Source organism: Adiantum capillus-veneris, chromosome 21, assembly GCF_014529385.1.
Source record: "Adiantum capillus-veneris isolate H3 chromosome 21, ASM1452938v2, whole genome shotgun sequence".
NCBI lineage: Eukaryota > Viridiplantae > Streptophyta > Polypodiopsida > Polypodiales > Pteridaceae > Adiantum > Adiantum capillus-veneris.
In genome coordinates this window covers 99,887,781-99,901,696 of record NC_140951.1, presented here as the reverse complement: position 1 = coordinate 99,901,696, position 13,916 = coordinate 99,887,781, and the positions used below count along the sequence as shown (strand labels likewise).

General features: G+C 45.1%; 1 protein-coding gene and 1 pseudogene across 1 annotated transcript; both read right to left on the bottom strand.

Moving 5' to 3' along the window:
* Positions 1 to 784: 784 nt before the first annotated feature.
* On the bottom strand, positions 785 to 3,670 carry LOC147431418 (uncharacterized). The gene has a single exon (XM_086494034.1). The coding sequence runs from the start codon at positions 3,668 to 3,670 to the stop codon at positions 3,050 to 3,052; it is 621 nt and encodes a 206-aa protein (XP_086350160.1). The 3' UTR covers positions 785 to 3,049.
* A 158-nt stretch (positions 3,671 to 3,828) lies between these two features.
* On the bottom strand, positions 3,829 to 8,105 carry LOC147431417 (uncharacterized; annotated as a pseudogene).
* Positions 8,106 to 13,916: the final 5,811 nt, after the last annotated feature.

Sequence of the window (13,916 nt, the reverse complement as noted above, 5' to 3'; positions counted from 1 at the left end):
ACGTGGACACCAAGGGGCAAAATCTGATACGCTGCACAGAACAGGCGAAAACCAAGTTCTTTAGTTTCCTTCCTGCTTTGCCCTACAATCGCACAGGGAGAAAAGGTGGCCGTGCAAAGAAATGAACATAGACAAATTGGCGTGCTCCGTCATCTGTGTCGACATGATACAAAGAAAATCTCTCTCTCTCTCTCTCTCTCTCTCTCTCTCTCTCTCTCTCTCTGTGTGTGTGTGTGTGTGTGTGTGTGTGTGTGTCCCACCTCCATGTGCCACCTTTCCCCCCTTTTGCTAAGCAATCAAAAATGGGTCTCGATTGTCAAAAAGGAACAGAGAGAGAGAGAGAGAGAGAGAGAGAGAGAGAGAGAGAGAGAGAGAGAGACTTTCACTGGAAATTCCAACCAGCTATCACTACTGGGGAGAGTCTATTTCTCACCCTCTTTTTTATCCTCAAAGGCTTAGGGCAAGTTAAGAGCATCTCCCTTAGATTCCTACTAATCAACCCGAAATCAAAAATTGGCCGCGCCTACGCCACCTACTCCCTACTTAATTCTCATATGCAAGTTTTAAATCATTTCTAAGGAATTATCTTTCCAAATTCAAACCTATACTGGCTCTACACTACTACTACTAGCAAGATACTACTAGACCTATTCGGTCGTACAAATCTGCACCCCCCCCCCCCCCCCCCCCCAAGATGGAATTCATGCAGTGCACTCCTTGGTAGTGAAACGAAGAGAGAGAGAGAGAGAGAGAGAGAGAGAGAGAGAGAGAGATTTCCCTGTGTTGCTTTTTGGTGTTCTGTCTTGCTGTCACCTTCCTGCAACACATTCAACTCAGTAGCCCTTTGCATGCAACGTCATGCCTCCTTTTTTATTAGCTTCTTTAATTCCATCTAAAGCCCAGTGCATCTCATCAGTTTCCTATGAATAACCCTCATCTGCAAAATTGGGGACACCTACCCTCAGGACTATATACCACGGGGTATTCACTGAAGGTTGAGAGATGAGATCTGCAACTGGGAAATGAGGCACAAGCAACGAGGTGATCGCGATCGAACATGTGGTGAAAAAAAGTAAGCATAGTGGAAAGGGGGAAACGAGAAAACCACCAGCACACTCAATGAATGCCTCTCTATAGCCCAGTGATCTCACAGCACCCCTATCCTCTAGTAAACACACACCTAGATACACAATCTGCAAACCGCTATTTCCCATGCCCATTACCGACCAACCCCGACTACATGCATCCCCTCGCAAAGCATACCATGGCTTTGAGGCTTTCACCCTTTAGAACACCCATATAGACCACCCTATAGCAAACAAGTCATATATCCCGACCAAAGCATTGGTGTGTATCCCTTCGACATCATACTTGGACCCATTTTATTCATGCCACACCCACAAAATTTGTATCCTTTGCACACACCAGATTCACACAGAAACCACTCAGATGCATGACACGCACTTAGGCATGAGAGAAAGAGAGTGGTAATATGCACTTCAGCATAAAAATGTAGAGGCTGTGTTGATGTCAAATCATTTGGGTTTTATTTGGGAAGTGTACAATGATGCTTTTCAGATAACTTCCCTTTCTTCGTAAACCTCCCACACAAAGGAGTGCTCGTAGCCTTTCCATGCCCCGTGACCGACACCCCTTCAAGGCTCACGGCCATCTTTTGTTCATTGTGGCATCTGCAAACTTCATCCCTCCCGATCTGCAGCAACCAACATCCGTTTCTTCACCTTGGCAACCTCCAATTTCCCTTGCCCTGATCACGGCCAGCCTTCTGGCGGCTCTACAGACCCAAGAAGCCCCACCCTCTCTGCGTGTAGGTGCCCTCACCTTCTGAAGTCTGCCTCGCAAGCATGTGCATGGACCAACTCTTCACACTCTGGCACTTGAACCTTGTCTGCCTTACTCCACTCTCTTTTCCTCCCAATCTCTGTAGCCCGATCTCTGTAGCGCCACCCTGTTGGTACCCGCCACCCCTTGGCTCTTCAAGTCTCTCCTCTTCAAAACCTGTTGTCAAGGGTCCCCTTGCCTTCCAGACCCGCCCACAGGTTCAACCCCCGCTGTATAACAATCCGCCATCGTCACCATAGGTTGTTTCACCCTCCAGAAAGCTGGCGGCCCTCAGCCCTGCTCGTCCCTTCCTCTGCAACCAACTGGCGGGCTCCCCTATGCAGCCGGCCCGGCCCCCCATACAACTGCATCCACTTGCGGCCTTCAGCCCTCATGCAGACAGCATCAACTGCAGCTCGTTTTTTAGCATGACTATTTTTAAGAAAAAATATATATATTTTTCCTTTTGACTTATGACTTGGACCATGTTCCCGCGAGCAAAGCAAGCCTTTGCTCGCCGCAACCGAGTAAACATGCTTAGCTCCGCATACCTCAACATGGGGCTTCATGCTCTTGTGTCAAGGCCATCATGGCCGCAAGTAAATAGAAACCGCTCCCAAAGTCGATCCTCTGATGTCGAGATCTCCGTTGGGTGAGGAGACGACCGCCATGATTGCTTTCGACTTCGAGCTCAATGCGACATTCAACAATTCCCAAGAGATCAAGCTCGACCTTCATCCTGGCACAGCTTCCTCCCTAGAACTTTGAATGACAAGCCCAAAACACGAGTTGTAGAGCATAACCGAGGCTATAGAAAAAGATCTCAATCACCGAGCTTTAGGCATTTGTAAGCATCCCGACTAGTTGAGCTCCAAAATCACAACTTGACCAGTAAAAGGACGCATCTGGAATACACATCACTGTGAGACTTGCTCCAACATGCATCTGAGCCCTGCCAAAGTACGATACCATCAACCTGCCTGATGCCCTATCCTTGCTACTGATACTTCCACAGGTCGACACAGTTTGGGTGCACCATCATTGCCCACCCCCTCGTTGAGCATGCATGCTCAACCATAGCATTATTTAGATAAAAAAGTGTCTGTATAGAGCGAATGATATATAATAACTACATAGACTGCATAAGAAAAATTATAGTTGCTATAGAAATAGGATAGAGATAGAGATAAAAGCATCTACTATTGCATCACCCTCCAGGGTTAAATGAAAAGCTCGAAGCTTCCCCAAGCATGATGTATAGTCCACCTGGATCAAAAACAAAACAATGGCCGTGACCATCCACCTGTAAAGCATGCACATTGAAGCCCCTCTTTGCACTTGTAGGCCAATAGACACGCCACCCTTCCAGCCCTTCATAGCATGGAGCTTTGTCACCCTGCATCCATAAACCTTTCTGCCAACCATAAGAATACTTTCGACCACTTGAAGCATTGGTACCATAAGCTGCTATCATGCCACCTGTTAAAGAACTCTCCATATCATCACCTTTATCATATGAGCAGTGAAACCTGCATAGTACACCTTGCAAAGCAACCTGGAACAACATAGCTATCAATAGCATAGCATAAAGTAGCCATACCCTGTCATTTGCCTCCACTTGCTGCATAGCAAAGCAAACATGTTCCCTTTGCATACCTGCATCCAAATCTTTTAAACGTGGCACCAAAACCAACTCTTTAGGTTTAAGAGCATGACCTGCTAGAGCTTCAACCTGTTCTTCAAATACCTCATCACCTGCAAGGTTGGTGACACCTTCCTTTTTGCATGGAGCATCACTCTCATAGGCTGCACCTATACCAATTTCCATAGAGTCATCTGTCGGAGCTATCTCTCCACGGCTACACACAAACTCCGAAACTTCAAAGTGCACCTCAACATGCCCATCAAGGCAAAGTTGCCCCACCCCCTACATAGACAAATCAACTTGACCTACCACTGCTTCTGTTCCTAGCTCCTTCAAGTCATCCTCAGAAACCTACTCTTCAATCAAACTAGATGCACAATCAAACCATACCTCTTCCTCCAATAGGGACTCACCATCACGAGACACTCGATAGGGCTGCTTGACTGGTAGATTCACACAACCATACTTCTCTTTGACCTTTAGCTGGCTGGCTGGCAACTCGTATACATCTTTCTCCACTTCATCTACTTGAAAAACATCATAAGTTTTTACCTAGAAGACATGGACTCCGTCTCCCACATGCTATCTATGTCCAAAGCACTGCTAGAACTTTGAGAACTTTTGAACTCCTCTTCTGAGCTTGCCGGTTCTTGCACCTTTGCTGTCATCCTCATTGCTGGCTCTAGAATTGAGATCTCTTCTTTAAGATCTTCTATCACCTCGTCCTCTTGAGCAAGCAAGTTGGGTGGAAATCTGAATATGCCTCTCTGCACCTTTTGAGACCTGGTTGGCACTTGTTCTACCTCTTCTAACATGGCATCACCTTCATGTACTTTGATTACATGCATATCAACAAAAGGAGCTTTTACCATCTCCATCTTCTTCTTCATCTTTCGACTTTTTGCCCTGGCAACTCTGACAGCTTCATCAAAGGTCCTTGGATCTTCATAGTCCACCCTCTCACGACCATAGGGATGCAAGCAAGATAGAAACCTTGCCAGCTTAAAGTATCCCACATCAGTTGCTTAGGTAGCAGTCGCAAAATTCCCCCAATAAGTTTCAAATTTATCAACAAAAGCATCGAAATTTGCACTTACGTCCTACTGCAAGCCTTTGATCTTTGCATCTGCTTGCGAAGCCGATATCACCTTTCGATACCTTTGTAGAAAGTGCTCTCAAAATCCGATCCAATTCTGCTTGTGCACATTGTCTAAGCCATCAAACCAAACTTTTGCTTTACCTCGCAACACCGAAGGTAGAGTCTGGAGCTTTGCTTCATCACCTGGCATCCGCAATACCGTCAACATAAATAGCTCAAAATCGACAATCCACTCATCTTTGAACACTGGACCAAACTCCTACTTCATCTTGATTCACGACCACTTGGTCGGGAAGCAATCACTGGATCCTCAATGGAGGCACCACAAGATGGAAAGGGGGAAACGAGAAAACCACCAGCACACTCAATGAATGCCTCTCTATAGCCCAGTGATCTCACAGCACCCCTATCCCCTAGTAAACACATACCTAGACACACAATCTGCAAACCGCTATTTCCCAAACCCATACCCGACCACACCCGACTACATGCATCCCGTCGCAAAGCATACCATGGCTTTGAGGCTTTCACCCTTTAGAACACCCATATATCCACACATAGACCACCCTATAGCAAACAAGTCATAGATCCCGACCAAAGCAGTGGTGTGTATCCTTTCGACCTCAGACTTGGATTCATTTTATTCATGCCACACCCACGAATTTTGTATCCTTTGCACACACCAGATTCACATAGAAACCAGTCAGATCCATGACACGCACTTAGGCATGAGAGAAATAGAGCGGTAATATGCACTTCAGCATAAAAATGTAGAGGCTGTGTTGATATCAAATCATTTGGGTTTTATTTGGGAAGTGTACAATGATGCTTTTCAAAGAAAACGCCCTCCTTCCCTTTCTTGCATCAACCTCCCACACAAAGGAGTGCTCGTAGCCTTTCCATGCCCCGTGACCGACACCCCTTCAAGGCTCACGGCCATCCTTTGTTCATTGTGGCATCTGCAAACTTCAGCCCTCCCAATCTGCAGCAACCAACATCCCTTTCTTCACCTTGGCAGCCTCCAATTTCCCTTGCCCTGATCACGGCCAGCCTTCTGGCGGCTCTACAGACCCAAGAAGCCCCGCCCTCTCTGCGTGTAGGTGCCCTCACCTTCTGAAGTCTGCCTCCCAAGCCTGTTCACGGACCAGCTCTTCACGCTCTGGCACTTGAACCTTGTCTGCCTTACTCCACTCTCTTTTCCTCCCAATCTCTGTAGCGCCACCCTGTTGGTACACGCCACCCCTTGGCTCTTCAAGTCCCTCCTCTTCAAAACCTGTTGTCAAGGGTCCCCTTGCCTTCCAGACCCGCCCACAGTTCAACACCGCTGTATAACAACCTGCCATCATCACCGTAGGTTGTTTCTCCGTCCAGAAAGCTGGCAACCCTCGGCCCTGCTCGCCCCTTCCTCTGCAACCAACTGGCGGGCTCCCCTATGCAGCCGGCCCGGCCCCCCATACAACTGCAGCCACTTGCGGCCTTTAGCCCTCATGCAGACAGCGCCCTCCTTCCAGATGGCGCCACCTTCTATCAATTGCAGCTCGTTTTTTATCATGACTATTTTTAAGCAAAAATATATATATTTTTCTTTTTGGCTTATGACTTGGACCATGTTCCCGCGAGCAAAGCAAGCCACGATCGAGTAAACTTGCTTAGCTCCGCATACCCCAACATGGGGCTTCATGCTCTTGTGTCAAGGCCATCATGGTCGTAAGTAAATAGAAACCGCTCCCAAAGTCGATCCTCTGATGTCGAGATCTCCGTTAGGTGAGTAGACGACCGCCATGATTGCTTTCGACTTCGAGCTCAATGCGACATTCAACAATTCCCAAGAGATCGCGCTCGACCTTCATCCTGGCACAGCTTCCTCCCTAGAACTCTAAATGACAAGCCCAAAACACTAGTTGTAGAGCATAATCGAGGCTACATAAAAAGATATCAATCACCGAGCTTTAGGCATTTGTAAGCATCCCTACTAGTAGAGCTCCAAAATCACAACTTGACCAGTAAAAGGCCGCATCTTGCATACACATCACTCTGAGACTTGCTCCAACATGCATCTGAGCCCTGCCAAAGTACGATACCATCAACCTGCCTGATGCCCTATCCCTGCTGCTGATACTTCCACAGGTCGACACAGTTTGGGTGCACAAACGGATCAATTTTGCAAACGAGGACGAGGGTGCTAACCTTGCAGTGGGTGGGGAGGAAGCGCCAGTGGAAGGGTCCCGCGGATGATGTGAAGCCTCACCTCATGAGATTCGGTGACGTGGATGTACCTTGCATGCGGGGGAAGTTGTACGATGTATGCAACCCGCAACGGGGTTTGATGTGGGCAGGGGAAGGGGTCTATTTGGCACTTGCTATGCGCGTAGTCAAGGCTGCTAAACCGGGTAAAGGGACATTCATAGCCACAAGGACCCATTGAGCCATTCATAGGAAGCCGAGGGTAATTTTTATCGGTAGGCAGGGCTACATTGTGGTCGGCAGGTGCTGCAAACCTCGCGGCACCAAGAAGAGGAGGACAAGAGCCTTGTGGGAAGAAGAGAGTTGGGAGAAAGGATGTGGTTGATTCATCACTGGATAGAAAGGAGAAGTTAGTTGCCACACCTCCTTGAATCAGTCCTTGGCTGAGTAAAAAGAAGGGTCTCGTGATAGACCTTAATGCCACTCCTATTGCAGGAGCTTGGACGCCCCATCAACAAACACCTGCCTCTATCAATCCCTGACCCAAGAAGAAGCTAGTGGATGTGTTTGATGGGCAATATCAGGATGAGAAAAAACATGAGGTGGATGACAAGGTGGCTGAACAGCAGCCATCCTCGGGCAGCCCATGGCTGGCCACAAAAAGCCAGCAAGGTCACGACCTGCAAGAGGCAAAGGCAAAAAGCTTGCTGAGGAGGGGATACAAGGTAATAAACCAAAGGTGGAACTTCAAGATGACCCAAAAGAAAAGATGGAGCAACTAGATGCTTGCAAAGAAGTCGGTTAGGGGATTGGGGACAGCAGCGTAAGCTCCTCGCCTTCTATACCATTGTCATACGTGGAGGTGTTCTTGCCTGATGGGAGGCTTCCTTGTCGTGCAAGCAACAAGTGCCCTAGACGGTTTCATTTTGAGTTGGTAAGGTGGCAGATGGAGAAGCACCTCAAGAGGGAGCATGGCCTTGACTTCCGCATCCCCGTACGGAAGATTGGTCGCCCCTCAATGGGCTCGAGAGCCAAGGCACCCCAATGGAGAGCAGACAATGCTAGGTGGCAGGAGTTGTCAAAGAAAACTTTTGAGGACAAAGAGAGCAAAGAAGCCAGAGAACCTTCATCATCTTCGGGCAAGAGAGAAGTGGGACAAGCTAAAGCCTGAGTTTAGAACTATGCCAGAGCAAGAGTTTGTGGAGCAGATGGTGGAGGAGCGCATGATGGCCTACCATGCATCTGCTAGAGAGCATCTTGCATCCATTCAAAAAAGTATTGAAGAAGGTTATGACAAGCATGTAAGGTTGAATTTCCAGCCATTCAATTCTATGTATGCTTATGTATTGTCTAAATTTCTTGCTATGTTTCTCCCTATTGCCGGCTTGTTGACCCCCCACACACACACACACACCCTCTCTCTCTTGGGCTTTTGGTATGTACAAGTAGTTGAAGTAGAGGCTGAGGAAAACATGGGTAGGGAGTTTTGTGTAGCACCTATGCATACATCACAAGCTCAAGCTCCCGCATGGCTGGAGTTTGATGTTTTTGTTATTTCCAGCCCTTGCAATAGCCTCAGCATACAACACGAGCTCAAGCTCCTGCATGTCATATACATGAGAAGAAGAGAAATCTCAGCCCTTGCAATAGCCTCAGCCGTTCTCCCTTGTCAAAATCCTGGTGCTCAGCCAGCCTTCTTAGGATTGGAAGTTGATGCGACAATTTTCACGACATTGTTTATTGCCACTGGTCAAGGTAGTGAAACCTACTCTCTTCACGGCCTTGTTTAGCGCCAAGGCTAAACCTATTTACTTGCGATCGATCCTTCTTTACCTGCCAAGGTCGGTCTTGGTTTACATGCCATGGTAGCTCCTAGTTTACCCGCCATGTGTAGGCCCAATTTATACCTTACTCATGCTTGGTTCCCATGGATTGCATGCATGGCCTAGGCTATCGCATTCCTCATTGCTTGCCATGCATGTACTAATCTACCCTCAGGACTCTACCATAGTCCTCCTCCTAAAACATGCACGGTATAGTTTACATTAGTCGTCCTAGTTTTACCATGTTTTCTATTATCTTGAAGAGTGTTGAGCTAGAAGCTTATACAGCTGGAGAAGATCCTATATTGGGCAAAATCCCTCGTATGCAACTTGAGATGTATTGGGTGGCTAGTTATGCCTCATTTTATGCATGTTGTCAAGAATGCATACAAGCGAGGGCCCGGACATGACCTCTAACCTGTTGTAACCTCTAGCCTATTGTATAAGCTACACCTATCAAGGTACGTAGCCCCACCTCCAGACAACATACAAGACATCCGTAGTACCTATCCATCTTATCTTATCCTAATGCATTGGAATTTGATGCGACAATTTTCATTGCTCTTGGTCCTAGTTTATTTGCCAAAAACCGAGACCCTAGGGCTCTTGTATGCATGTCCCAGTTCGCCATGCAAGTCCATGTTTGCTGTAGCAGTCCTTGTTTTCCATGCATGATTGAATTTACTTCCAAGGCAGCAGGTCCTAGATTACCCAAGGTGAGCCCAAGGCAGAAGGCCTTAGTTTACCAAATTTGAACCCCCTTTTGGAATGGTTCTAGTTTACATGTCTATCAGTCCCATGGGCTACAAAAGTGTGTTGTAGTTTAGTGTAGGTGACATGCGTCAAAAGAAGCGGGTCCTAGTTTCTTTACTCATGAGCCATTTATCCATTAATAACGTATAATGCCTCCACGTAACTTATTAAGATATCATCAACAAAAAATGATGCACCCGTACATGAAAAAGAACCTATTCAAAACTTCAAAATGCATAACTCTTTTGATGATTAGTCTACATAGCATTTCTAGTGCTACACTATGTACCACTCGGCCACCCTTCCTCTTTCCTTCTTTTCAGAGAGAGAAACCACTCCAGCCAACTCCCCATAGATTCCTCCAATCCTCGTGGGCCCAACCTACGAGGCTTACGGGTAGAGGTAGCCATAGTAGCACCTATGCATATCATCTTATCCAAGGCAAGCAGGGCCACATGGAGTCCTTATTTGCCATGCAAGTCCATGTTTATTGTAGCAGTCCAAGTTTTCCATGCACGATTGAGTTTATCTCCAAGGCAGGGAGGTTGGTCATAGTACCCCTTAGGCAGCATGACCCTAGTTTACCAAATTTGACCCCCTTTTGAAATGGTTCTAGTTTACCTCTCTATCATTCCCATGGGCTACAGAGGCTTGTCATAGTTTAGCGAATGTGACATGCATCAAAAGAAGAGGATCCTAGTTTACCCATGGGTACACTCTACCAAGGTTAATTATAAACATGGGTAGTAGTAGCTCACACATATGCATCATCTTATCCAAATCTTATTGCTCTAAGATCCTTCACATTGGAAGTTGTTGATGTGACAAATTTCATCACTCTGGTCCTAGTTTACCCAATGCAATATGACCATATGGTGTTAGTCCATGTTTAATGTAGCCATCAAAGTTTTCCATGCACGATCGAGTTCACCTCCAAGGTAGGCAAGTCCTAGTTTGCTTGGCTAAGGCAGCAGGACCCTAGTTTACCAAATTTGACCCCCTTTTGGAATAATCAATTCTAGTTCTATAGAATCTTGACGTACTTTAGCATAGGCGGCAGATCACTAACAATATTAGGCAAAAATCCATATATCTTGTCCATATTCTCTAGAAATAGCCTTATAAGTTCTAGAGCCTTGATCGTAATCCTTGTAGGAATAAACCTCTACATCGAGGTCAAGTAGTCTGCAAGTACTCAATTAGAGTTATGGCCATGAACTTTCATAGGTAGACCAAAAAAATAAAATCCATAGACATGCTTTCTTATTTTTCATTAGGGATCTCTAAATGATATTAAAGCCATCCTACCCCAAAATGTTTTGCTTTTGTCACTTGACATTTTTGGCAATGCATGTGTACTCATGTCCTTATGTAAACTTGCTCTATAAATTTTCTTCTAAGTAATGCATACATCTTCCTAATACCAAGATGACCTACACTTGGACTATCATGACACTCAAAAGAATTTGGTGCTTAGTGTTTAACTATGTGGGTACACATTCTCTCCCCATGTGGGGTGAAACCCATCTTTGATTCTCTTTAAAAAAAATTACATCGTTGTAGTTCTACATGTGAAAAAGTAGAACCTTGTGTAGTTACTGTATGCACTCTCATCAGAGTGAAAAGGATCCCCCATTACTATATGAAACCAAACCTCACAATATGATGGACCATGCTCACACTTTCCTCAAAGAGAGGCCAATAATTCACTCTTAATTTATATCTCAACAATGCAACTTAAAGCATTGGTACCATGTTATAGTGACCTTTACAATATTGTAAAGAACAGCATATTCTTGACGGAAGGTTCTAAGGACATATAAAATCTATGGATGTGATGTGAAGGTGTCCTAAAGATAGGACCAAGGGATCCTATAAGAGGGCTGGTTGGGTGGAGATCAAGCAACATAGTCCCTACTCCCTTTCAACTACACTCATTTAGAGGCAATCTTCCGACTACTCTTGTGACTAATAATCCTTCTCTCATAGAATATAATATAGAATTATTGACCCCTAAAAGAATTTTGGATCATGATGTGACTACCAAATGTGCTAAATAACAATATTATAGGTGTTTGGTAAAGTATATAAACCATTCAAATAAGTAAGCTCAAGCTTTGATTCTTGATGATCAATATCCATCACTCATATTTTCCTATCATAATTGCACATTAGATAGCACTCACAGTATGGTTATTTTTGTATAGACCATTGACGCGGCAATATGATTATGTCGAGCAGTAGATGAAACAAGACATGTCTCTACTTTTTCAAATCGCCATTTGTCATTCTCTTATGAAGACAAAGAGGGATTGCCGATTGAGGCAACACTTATTCTGTATACACTGTCATTTTAAATAGCACAATCATTATGTATGTACAAATTGTTGATTGAGATAGTATAGTGTGGATCGTCGATTAAGGCAATACCGTTACCTTGTACTAATCACCAATTGATGTACTAAAATTGATGAAACCTGCTTTGCAACTTGGGGGTATATCATGAAAATGTAAATTAAGTAGTGGTTTTTATTTCTTTATCCACTTCAAATATTCCATTGGTAAAAAATATACTCTAATAGAAGATTCATGTGTGTTGGTAGACAAGTAGATGCGGATGTAAGGACTCATTCACTGTGTTTTGACCTCGCTTTTTGAGTTATATGCACATAATAGCTTTGTATATCATAACTCATTTAGCCTAACTGTTGAATGGGTCATTTGTTATTTCCTCCTCCTTGTACTCTTTTTTGTTTTGGGAAAAACTCACAATCATGAATGGATTATATTAACAACCCAAAAGAATTACAATTACTAGTCATGCTGTGTCAAGCCATGACATCTTTCAGCAACCATCCTTACATAGGGGGGCCACCCCATGAAAAAGGTAGAACACTTGGTTGGACATGCTAGCAGTAGACACTTACCCGTGTGGTTTAGATATTGCAGCAGTCATGACCTTATTCTATTCCTTAAGAGTTACTTGATTTCCCATTGGCTATAATCGCTTCGTTTCTTTCTTGAATGATCTCCGTGAACCTAGTTGTTTCAATGACGTTCTCGAATAGTCAACAGTTCTTGGCCTTCCAGACGTGTTTAAAGTAATAGAACCTGACAATTTGTGTATTGATTAGTAGAGGTTGCCTCTTGAACACCTTCCCACCCATGAAGAGATCGTTTTTAAATAACCCAATCTTCCATGTCTTTTGGACCCACTTGCATATCTTTCCTGCCAGGCTGTAGATCACCGGGAATTCCTTTAAAAAATAGGGGAGGTTCTCACTTGCTGATCTACATTGTGGGATCTATCTAGAACAATACCTCTACCTATGATCTTCACCCCAATTGGCAAGGCCCCCCAAAGTACCTTCCATACAAAGACCTTCGTCCCAAGCGGCCATTGTGGGCACCAAATGTTCTTTACAATTGTCACCCATCTTTCCTCCGGTCATTTCTTTCCCCACTGCTTGTTCCAGGGGGAGAACCCAATCCAGCGAGACCATCAAGATGTTATGCACATCCTTAGTATGTGGTTTTTGGAAGTGTCTACATGTGGGCCACCGCCATGCTTTCCATTCAAACCCAGACTCACAAGTCGGTAGGCAGCAAAACTGCCAAGCCGTTCTAATGCCCCTACTCACCAGCAATCTTTCAATCCCATTGATACAAAATTGGGAGGCGATTTGGTCAGACCCTTTCCAATCACTACTACTATAGTCCCAAAATTGGCCCAGGCGTTGGAGTCTTTTGTTGTTCATCTTTCTGGCCACCTCCCTCCAAGCAATGTTCAACACGATGCTTCCCACCTTAGATAGCCAAGGGGACCAGTGAGACGTCAAGTTGTGAAAGTACCTATTTACCTCTCCCCATTCCATGGCCTCTGCTGCTCTGTTGCACTTTCAAGCTAGATTGCTTGTTAAGCCCCCAAGTTTCAAGTTAGACCACTGAGGGGCAAGCAGCTTATCGTGTAGCTCTAGACTTTTCCAGTAGCCACCTTGCGAGCATAGTTTGGCATTGTCCATCATGGCCTTTGTCATAACATCCTAGGCTTAGTCTTGCTTCATAATTGCAACCATAAGCTTAGCACATTGGGCCTCTGCGTTAGTACTAGGGTTGAGTATTTTGATACCCCCTTACTCTACTGGTCTCGCTATGGAATCCCAGCTTGCCCACTGCCATGGCAGCGAGTCTTTGTTGTTGTCTTTTTAGAGGAATCTTTTCATCGGTTTTAAAAACTCCTTCCAGTTGCATTTGGCTATCTTAAAGGCTATATAGGGGAGCATAAACGAATTGATCACTTTCAATTTGCTCGAGAAAGGGAGAATCCCATACTCCCACCTACGCAACTTGCTCCTTATCTTATCCAACACCAATGAGAATCTTTGCTTGTGGGTTACATCCACCCCCAAAGAAGCTTCAAAGTGCCTAAATATAGCCCCTTTGGACACAATCTTTCCGGTCCACATTGCCGGATCAAACGAGTCATCTTCTGAGAGGGAGATCAATCTAGATTTTTCAATATTTCACTTTGAACCCGATGCAGTGGCATACATTTGCACAATCTCTAGAG